General features: G+C 39.3%; 1 protein-coding gene across 1 annotated transcript in view; it reads right to left on the bottom strand.

Annotated features, from left to right (window-relative positions):
- Nucleotides 1–3,200: 3,200 nt before the first annotated feature.
- Nucleotides 3,201–10,283, bottom strand: part of ahr2 (aryl hydrocarbon receptor 2) — a 30,022-nt gene continuing 22,939 nt past the window's right edge. The window contains exons 4-11 of the mRNA XM_072445014.1: nucleotides 9,051–9,140; nucleotides 8,845–8,956; nucleotides 8,597–8,724; nucleotides 8,319–8,521; nucleotides 8,116–8,225; nucleotides 7,867–8,008; nucleotides 6,004–7,738; nucleotides 3,201–5,767 (exon numbers count right to left, since the gene is read on the bottom strand). Of these exons, the coding sequence (XP_072301115.1) occupies nucleotides 5,717–5,767; nucleotides 6,004–7,738; nucleotides 7,867–8,008; nucleotides 8,116–8,225; nucleotides 8,319–8,521; nucleotides 8,597–8,724; nucleotides 8,845–8,956; nucleotides 9,051–9,140 (2,571 nt within the window). The 3' untranslated portion in view covers nucleotides 3,201–5,716. The remainder of the gene's footprint in view (nucleotides 5,768–6,003; nucleotides 7,739–7,866; nucleotides 8,009–8,115; nucleotides 8,226–8,318; nucleotides 8,522–8,596; nucleotides 8,725–8,844; nucleotides 8,957–9,050; nucleotides 9,141–10,283) is intronic.

Here is a 10,283-nt window from a genome sequence, read left to right as displayed (position 1 = left end):
AAGAAAGCCCCTTCTATTTGTGAATTTAACTCACTTTAACTCACACGCCATTTTGATTCAAACTAAATTGTACATAAGGAAAATATTGCAATAAATGCCACACGTCTTTTATAGCTTTGAATGACTGACATGTACCTTGACCTTCGTTGATGGTGAAGGTGAGTGTCAGTGGTCTGTTTCGGAGTGTAGGGGCTGGGACTGGGCGTTAGTGTTTGTTTAGACACAGGACGGTCCCGTGGGAGGACGCCACCGCAGCTGTAAATGTATTTTCCATGCTCGTGGCTTCGAGAGCGAGAGAGCTGGGGTCTGTTAGCTCTGTCTGAAAGTCAAGGTCGACTTCTTGGCCTTTGGAGAGATAACACAGTTTACCGCACATGGCCCAAGGAGAAACATACACGTGATTTTACATATTGAAGCTAAATATGAAAGTTTATTCACCAAGCTTTTAAAATAGATCTGATGTTTCAAAGGAAATACAATAAATTATACGCCAAAAAAGTCTTATTGCTTTAATGCATAACAATTACGTGGCCATAAAAATGTGTGTTAAACCTGCATAAGATGGATCTGATAATCAATACAGTATGTTCTGCAATTTGTGGATTGACTGCTATTTGAAAGATCATGAAAATAACATTTTCTTATTCATTTTTGTCTTTGCCACATCAGTTTAATTTTCCTTCAAGAGAGAAATCGGATTATTCACAGATGTAAATCTCATGACATTTCGATAATCTGATAACTCATAAAATCAGATAACTCTCTACATGTTTGTTTTGGCTCATCACTGACACAGTCACAGACTTAGATGTACAAAAACATTCTCGTCTTTAGACCGAGAGTGCCAGAAAAGCCTCTCAAAGATCAAACCCAAAGCTTTCCCCTCCCCACAATATGAACATTAAGGATAATTATTTTTTAATCAGTTGAGTCAGAAGTTGAATATTATCAAAAACTTGGCTCTTAGATTTGTTAAAGTAAATCAAAGGGATAAACGATATAAAAGGGAAAATCCAATCGTACAATTATCTGTATAAAATGTCAAGTTTGCGTGCAGTTCTTTGCCTCAGATCCAGCCTGTTCCCTTTCACTCAGAGCTGTGGTTTCCAAACTGATCATTTTAGTTGTGGTTTGGCTGAATTGTGATTGGTGGAGTACTTTTTATTTTATAACTTCCAACTTTATAATAACTAATAACTTGGCACACAGTTGTGATCCTCCTTTTTGCACAAAATCAATTATATAAATCTGTCTTAGGCACACAAGCCACAAAGCCTTCCTCAAAGTACAGGCCGTGTCAGTCATGTTATAATCATACATATCACTGGAGAGTAAGATTTGAATGGGATGCAAACATACCTCCAATTGTAATACGGATGAAATAAATGACATTTAAGAGTGTTTAACCATGTTATAACAGTGTGCCCTCAACAGTTTAGTTTTCATCCATCCCCTATCTCCGCCCTCTTTTCTGTTTGGTTATTCCTGTCTAAAATGTCACATTATCATGTCATTTTTCAACATTCAAAAACTCATAAATGAAAATATGCTGCTTGCTGCTGAGAAATGCCACTGAAGATGTTCTCAGTTCTGCAGTTATTAACATGGGGCCCATGTGGATACCATACTATAATCCAATTGCATTAGGCTATATTTGATTGGCATTGTATATATTGTAAAATGTATTAGATAATAGAAATATATACATTTTTTATCATATAGGCTTAGCCTGTTTTAGAGGGTTTTACATATCTGTGAGGCTAATCCATATGAGTCCTGTTGGAAAACACAAGTGGGTTTGACCACTCAAAGCCCATGTGAAGCATGTTGTCTAGAAGAAGTCAATGGAGCAGTTTTTTTATTATTAGGTTGTTTTAAGATCAATATTACAGTTTACAATTAACAAAATGTTAATTATTGTCTTTTATAGTTTAATACTAAAAGAAAAAAACATGTCTTAATCAATAACAATACTAAGACTACTACTACAACAACAACAACAACAACAACAACTACTACTACTACTGCTACTACTACTGCTACTACTACTAATAATAATATGAACACATTCATTAAGCTGAAAGCTGTAAACAGCATGTTTTATGTTTTGGAAAGTGTGAGATTGCCACAGATGACCCCTGGTGGTTATACAGAAGAAGTACATTTAATTTCCAAGATGGGGTCCCATAAACCCATGGACAAACCCCATATTAGTCAGGCTGATTGTTCCTAAAACGCCTGACTAAATTAAATGTGGCTGCTTCTGAACCTTATAGTATGAATAAATGTCTGGGCTCTTTGTCTCTACAGCCAGATTTACTATACTTCCAAGTGGCAGTGGAATATCAGATTTCACATTTATATTTTGGTAAATATAAGGAGAAGTAAATCTGCTGTTGGGAGACATAGACTCAAAGACAGTATATGGAACATCTGTGTTGTCTTGACATTCTCTGTTTGAAATTTGAAGTGCATACCACAAAATTCGATTTCTGGACACTAACTTCTAATCAAAAATAGAGTAAAACAAAAGCATGTTTTTCGTTTTGCATGGTTTCACTATTTTTAGTCTTTCTGCCTTCCTCCCATCGTCCGAAGACATGTATGTGTTAAAGGTAAATTGGCAACTGTAAGTCGCCCCTAGAGAATGAATGTGAGTGTGAATTGCCGTCCCTTACAGATACAAGCGGTTGAAGATAAATTAATTCATGTTCTTACAAAAAAACCTCCTAATGCTTGTTGCCACAGAAATGTTGTTCCTTTGGAGATAATATTCCACAATATTTTTTTTTAAGATTTTGTTGTCCGTAGGCTTTATTAGACAGGAGAGGACAAGGTGAAATGGGGAATGAGAGAGGGGAGGACAAGCAGTAAATCATCAGTCGGGATTCGAAACTTAAAGCACTGCGGCCGGCTGCACTTGGAGCCTGACATATGTGCTGTGACTTAACCACTCGACCACTGGGCAGCACCGGTTTTAACTTTATATTTCCATGGAATTGTGCAGGGGACTTTCCACCTCCAGAAAGTGACATACTGTGCCTTTAAGTTTTAAAAAAAGGTCCAGGGAGAATGTAACTCTTGATTTTATCCTAAAAAAATCTACCAATCTTGTTACTTATTTAAGGATTTAAATAATACATTCAATTAGTACATAGTTACTACTAAATGGCAAATGAACTGACTCCAAACACAGCATAGGCATTGCACAAGTATTTATGAAAAAAGCATACACAACAATACACAATTGGTGGTTATTTGTTGTACATATATTACGGTATACATACTATAACTACTAGGGTAAATAAACATAGATTATAGCTGATGTACTAAAATATTTTACAAGAAAAAGAAATATGGCAATTGTCAAGGCACATAGCAGTGAAAAAAAGACAAGAAAGAAAAAAATGGCTCCAAGTTCTGTCTCAATTAAAGTACATAGGGAATTTCCAGGCCATACTTCAGCCTCCATAAGCCAACTCCACAAGACATCTTCTGTATAAGGCCAAGTCCATACATAAGGTCCATATATAAGGTTAGTATGCTTGTAATATATTTGTAGATACAGTATGATTCAGAGTAAATACTGAATGATTTCCCACAATGCAGCAGGAGTCCAGTTAAGCTGCCACATTAATGTTGTTCAGACCGGACAAAACCATTTATCAACGTGTAGTGTTGAAAACAATGGCTAAGAATGAGCCTTAGCACTCTTCTTTCAATCAACCTGCTTGTTACACTTTTATGTAGACCAACAGGTCTGAAATGAAATTGATTAGGCATAACATTATGACTACTGACATGTAACTAATATAATCTTGAACAGGTGCATGGATGATTGTCAGCATCTTGCCCTCAGAGTTGATTGAGTAAAAGTCAAATTGTTATGTGAATAAAGGTTCGTGGGTCTAAAGATGCATTGGTTTGTAAAGTTTTCAAATACTTGTGAAGTCAGATTCAATCTTTTAGCCCAGATTGTGGTTCTGTTAGAAAGCAGCTGCTGCTGCATCTTGGGCAGGTGGTCATAATGATATGCTTGATCACTATATTCATTTTTTAGAGAAGATTGTACAAACTTTCTCACAATATTATGTGGGAAAAAAAGAAAAACAAAAAGATTAAAACGAGATTAAATAAGGAGCCGTTTAGCTGCCTGTTTGGCTAGAAGGCACAAGAAATTTTATACTGTGAAGAAAAATAAGTATATTACAAACTCTTGGTTTGGTTTTTCAAAATATATTTAAGGCAATTTGGGCTAAGTGCTCATGGAGGTACATCTCCTTCTATAGTTAACAACCTTAACTCGAAGTCTATGGATGTAGATGTCATTTTGAGTCATTTGGCTATTTGTGTTATTTTAGGTTATGTTTTTTTTTTAAATAAACTATAAAAACTCAGTTATTTTACAATGTCAAATTGTAGTTTTACTACATACAACATAGATTAGGATCTGTATATTATTTCAATGTATTTCACATGCCATCCCTTTGTTGGTGTTGCTTTTCATAACTCATACATGTCTCAATTCCTTATGCGCAGGAGCCTCAGTCAAAGTCTAGCAGAAAAACAATGTCATGAATGAAACCATCATAAGCTACACAGTCTGCTGGTTGTGTACAGCATGTTGCATTGCTGTGTTAATGTGGCAAGTGTTTATGTATTTATTGTATTGTATATAAATGTAATGTATACAAAAAGGCACTAAGCTTTAACACACCAGTGTTTGAGATCTTTGACTGATGTACATTCAAAATGGATCGTCCCATGACTGAAGTGCTTTCACTAGCCTCTATAGGCTGCTGTGTTAAGGCTTAGGTTTCAATAAGGGCTCCACTTAAACATTATTCTGGAAACAACCAGACAGGCAGTTTGCGCTCTCAAAATAGACCTTTTAAGTGACATTTAAAGAACAGGGATAGACACATGCATCAAATGCAAAAATGATCTGTACACAAGATTGTTTTAAGTCAAAGATGACCTTCTGGTTAGACATGTGAAAACATATTAGCAGACTATATTTCCATCATATATATAAGATGCACAGAAGTCAAAAATGAAAGGCTGCGAGGTAATATCAAGGAATTTGCTGTAAAATGAACTTTTTCTCAAATTGTTTTTTCTATGTTAGTCAAAGCTGAGGTAATACATATTTGTTGCCCTCTAGTGGACAAAAACAAACATGTATACATACAATGTCCATTGTTCTTTATTTCTTTAGGGAAATAAATCTTACTACTATAGCATTTTGCTATGGTTTTATAATATGAAAGTGTATCTTTGGATTGCATATATATATAAATATATTTTTTAACATATATAAAACTTTTTTAGATGAGTAAAAATAGTAGGAAAATTATGACTGCATATATTCACAGGGCCAGCATGCATTTAACAAATAATTGTGTGAATTTCTCTTTGGCGGTTTACACTCACGATCGAGGCGGACTGAAGCTCAAGCTCCATCTTTGTAAACGCACTTGTGGCTTCATACTTCATGATTATCAAAGTGTATATTCAGACAAAAGGACAAGGTACAGCCTTTAAACATAAGCTAGAGCAGTATATTTAAGGCCGCACAATACAAAACAAGAGTTACACTTGGCTAAGCATGAGAATGTGATGATAAGCGCTGATACAGGCAAACTATACTGGTGTCCTTCTACTAGACTTGTCAAAAGATCAACATGGCTCAGGTCTACTCCCCAAAGCGACTGCATCACGAGCAGAAGAAACTCCTATTGTGATCACCAGCGACGGCTTTATCCTGCTGAAAAAGAATGGACACAAAAGATTCATAATTCATCAGAATAAAGATGAAGGTTTTCACTCTAAGAGCAAATACCATCTGTGCTGCGGAGACAACTGACATTACTTCACATTAAATAAATAAACTTTATTTTATGTAACTTTATTATAATATTGCTTTCTTAGAAAAGTGGGTTGATTAAATATTACTGTCATGTATTGTATGGTGTTGTGCAATATGTGTAGTAGCAGTGTTACCTGGGTCTGTCTTTGGCACTCCAGGTATGGCTGGTTGTTAAGGCCATGCTCTGAGGAGGGCGCACTGGTGGGGAAAGTCATTGGGTTGGGGTTGACATTATCCTGGTTGATGGCTAATGTCCCCACCACAGGCTCACTGTGGCTCCACTGGAAGTAGCAGAGGTTCTGAGGAGCAGCCCGGTCCAGAGAAGAGTCGCTGCCACTCAGGCTTAAAGAGCCAGAGAAGGCGAAGCCTTCACACCCTGCTGGGCTTGAGGAAAAGGCCTGGTCAAACATGCAGCTGCTGTGAGTAGCCACCTGGCCACATGCCAGCCCTCCCTGCTGCTGAATGTGGTTCAGTCCATTAACACTCCCGGGCAAGTGGCCAGCATGTGGAAATGTTTGGCTTTCTGGAGATAGGCTGTGGCACGCTGGTATGGGATCATTCTGTGCAATGCCACAGTGGGGCAGCGTCTGCTGCTGGTTCAGTGGCCACTGCTGAACCTGCTGTGGTGGTTCAAAATGTGGGCCTTCTTGCACCTTGGTTGAAAAGGGAACAGTTATGTTTGGAGCTGTAGTGGAATTTAACTCATTGGAAGGCACAAGAGGTGGTAAAATGTCAATCACGTGAGGTGGCATGCTGTTGTGCTGCTGCACAGGGCCACGTAGCAGCTGTCTGTTTCCTGCCATGGTGGGATTTTGCAAATTATTTTGAGGACTGAGCAAGGACTGAGGCTGCCCAGAGATGCCTGGAGGGCAGCCCATGTGGGTGTTGGACCTCTGCCTGGAAGCATATTTGAGAGAGGCAACACTGACAGAGGCGTCAGACACAGAGAGCTCTGGGAGCTCTATTGACGGGCAGAAAATGTCCTGCAGCTGCAGCTGTTGGAGTGGGGGCAGGTTGGTATCAGGCAGAAGAGCAGGGTGACATAGTTTCTGGGTTCCATTAAAAATGGGAGCCGATGCTGAAGGGCTCACTTCGTCCGGCGGGTGAGCATACAGACCATTCACAGGGGAATAGGTGCAGCCTGGACGGGGAGTCTGAAAAAATGGAGGCGTCGTGACTGTGAGAGGGGCGACCGGAGGGTAGGAGTCTTGCATAGTACTGACTCCTGCCAGACAACTTGGGGGGCTGTTGTTTAGATCTGCCTCACCTTTGTCTTTGAATAAAACAGAGTCAATAAAATCAAAAATCTCATTTGTGAGGACACTATCCAGCTCAGCCCTGACATCTCCCTGTAAATCTCCATTCTCCTGGTTTATTTTTGTCAGAGCGTCCTCCCACTCCATCAGCTCGTTCTCCGGCACCTCCAGGTTTTGCAGCACGTCAGCAAAGTTCCCATTTTGAGCCATTTTTTCAAGTCCATCAATAATGGCCATTACTGACTGTTTGGCCTCCTCTTTGACCACCACAGGCTGCCCTACTGTGGGGGCTACACCACTTTCCTCCCAGGAGTTATTGGCCACAGTGACCAGAGCGCGGCTGTCCATGAACACCTGGTCCACAGGGAGCGGCACCTCGATGTTCGAGGAGTACACATTCTGATCTTGTTTCAAGAAGCAGTCTACCAGAGAGCCAGGGTACACATTATCAGGGGTGGTGCTGCTGCTGGGGCTGCTGGTGAACTGGTTGTTGAACTGAAACTGTGACAGGTCGACCGTGGGGTTGTTGTTGTACATCACAGCCTCTCCAGTGGTCAAACTGAAGGGCAGCTGCAACCTCCTCTGGCGCAGGTACTCTTCACCCTCCGCATTTCTGAAAAAAGGCAAATGAAAGAACTTGTATGACTTGCACTGTAGCCAAACATTGGAGTTTTTTATTCTTGTAATAATATTAACAATAATAATAAATAAAAAGAAACATTAAAAAGACAAAGAACATACACTAAAGCCTTTTGATAAGCAATGATAAATTCAGGTCGTCCTCCTTTATAAATGAGTTTGGCATTGGATTTAACCCAAACCCAGCCTCCAGATTTACTGAGGAGCCTGAAGACTGTTAGACCGCTCTCTCCCGTTTTAATCACTGTTGACACAAAAACACATACACATAAGAGTGAACATGAACAATTACAGGAAAAAGAAACAGTAGTGACAAACATTGTAGTTTTGATAGTGAAATGGGCACCATACTTCGAACGTGGTTGTCAGCGCAGTACATCATATCTGCAGCATGTATGAACTGGTATCCTGACCCTTTCATGCAGAGTTCAATCTCTGAATAACCCAGAATGATTTTCCCTCTGAAAAAGAAAAAATATGTGGACAATTAAAGTAAAATCTGATCATTTACTAAAAAGAGTTAACTATTGTAAATCTAAGTTGAGAGAAAATACCGTCCGTCGACGCCAGTGGGTGTAAAGTCGAGCTTGTGTTTGGTTTGAAATAGAAGCATTTTGGCCCGGATCTCCACAATGGTCGATGGCTGGACGGGCACGGCGATGCTGAAGAGAGCCAGCTGTGGTAGGCTGCGCGTCCCGTTGTCCTTTAAAACACTTTGGCCATTGATGTACTTCAGTCGCCCCAGGAACTTCAGGGCCTAAATTAAAACACAAACGGGATTAGCACTTGAAGGGACACAATATACTTGTTGAAAAAAAACATAACCACAGACCAGAAAGCCAGAAGAGTTATCTAGAAGACAGCGGAATCGGCACACAAAACTTCTCTCTAAAAAAGAGGAGTTTTCTGGAGGGAGTTGGTCAGGGTTGTAGGACATACCGGTATTCAGACCCTGGAAACCTACAAAAAAAGAGGCATAGTTATAATATTAGCGTCATAACTGAAAACTCTAGGTACAGACAAAGAAAGCCTTTAAATGATTATGTATTTAATAATCTATAGAATGGAAAGTCCACTTGCCAGCTCCGTCTGGGACTTCAGGGGGGTTTAATGCAAAGTGCAGCTGCTGTCTGAACATCGCCCTGTCGTCAGTGTGGATGAGTTCATAGACACTCTGGTGCACCACATCGGACTGGAAGAGTAGCAAATTATGATCAGTCTGCAGTAGATCAGTGATCGATATATGCTATTCACTTTGTATATCCTAAGTACAACCTCAGCCTCACCTGTTGGAAACCCAGATAGTCCTTGATTGTTTGAGAGGAGTAGAAAACCAACCCATCTGCTGTCACCACAATCACAAATCCATTTAAAGCCTGCAAAGGAATTAGAAAAGAAGACAGGTCAAGAAAGATACACTATTTACATTAAACAATTCATGAAAAGAAACATGTTCAAAGAATCAGGCAGTATAGATACGAATCTTTCTACATAAACAAGTAGTAGGGCTTTTAAATCTGTGCGCTGCCCGAGGCAAGCAGGTGCATCAATCATAACTCAGAGATTGTTTATTTGTGTGCGGGCCAGGTGCTGTATCGAGCGGAGGAGATAATCCAGTCCGACCCATTCAGGAGGAAGTTGTGACAGGTGCAGTTGGTTTAGCAGCCTCTTGCCAAAGCCGGGACACGCTTTGTGGCACATAACAAAACCTGTGGCCCATACGCTGTGCTAATGCTAACCTGACCGGCCTGCATAATGAGCACAACAGCCTTTGATTACATAACACAAAGAGACACTGACAGACAACTGCAGCATAAGCACTGGATTTACAAGAACTAGTTTGAATAATTGTGTGATTCAAGTCAACACAATAGTCATTTTATAATAACGTTTTATGATGATGGGGCAAACACAAGGTACAATGATATACAGTAGTTGGTGAAGAACTCAGATTTCTTTGTGGTTTTGTAAATGGTACTGAGTGGCAAACATTAATTTGTGGTTTAAGCAGAGGTTTATTCGAAAATCTGCCTTGTCTATGTTCCTGAATGAACCTTATAATGAAAAGCAATGCATTGATTGATCAGTATGAAGAAATACAATGTATGTATAGTCATAATGCAGAGCCTTAGTCACAGTTGAGGTTGTCAAGATTATTTTATCAATAATCTTGACAACCTCAACACAATTATTGTGATCAATCAGGTCACAATATGGTAATGTATTAGACAATGTGAATGAAAATATTTCTGTTGTTTGGTCTCAGTAATCGGGAATAATTGCTAAACCGTGATTTATTTATTGGGAAATGCCTAGTCAGAGTAAATTTTTAAAAAATTAACATCATTTTGGAGCATTTTTTCTATACAATGTGGAAAAACTCAAAATCACTAGCTTGTTTCACATGGAAAAGGTTATCTTTATTACTTGCAAATATGAAGACTCGAGTTAATATTAGTATGTGTTGCCCCCTGGGATGTCTGAATATTGTCGAATGTATTTTTATCCGTGGTCAGGGG

Source organism: Eucyclogobius newberryi, unplaced genomic scaffold (genome assembly GCF_026437365.1).
Source record: "Eucyclogobius newberryi isolate DKJ021-1_F unplaced genomic scaffold, fEucNew1.0.hap1 SCAF_14, whole genome shotgun sequence".
Lineage (NCBI taxonomy): Eukaryota > Metazoa > Chordata > Actinopteri > Gobiiformes > Gobiidae > Eucyclogobius > Eucyclogobius newberryi.
Note: the sequence above shows the minus strand (reverse complement) of the source record. Positions and strands in the feature narration are given on the sequence as shown.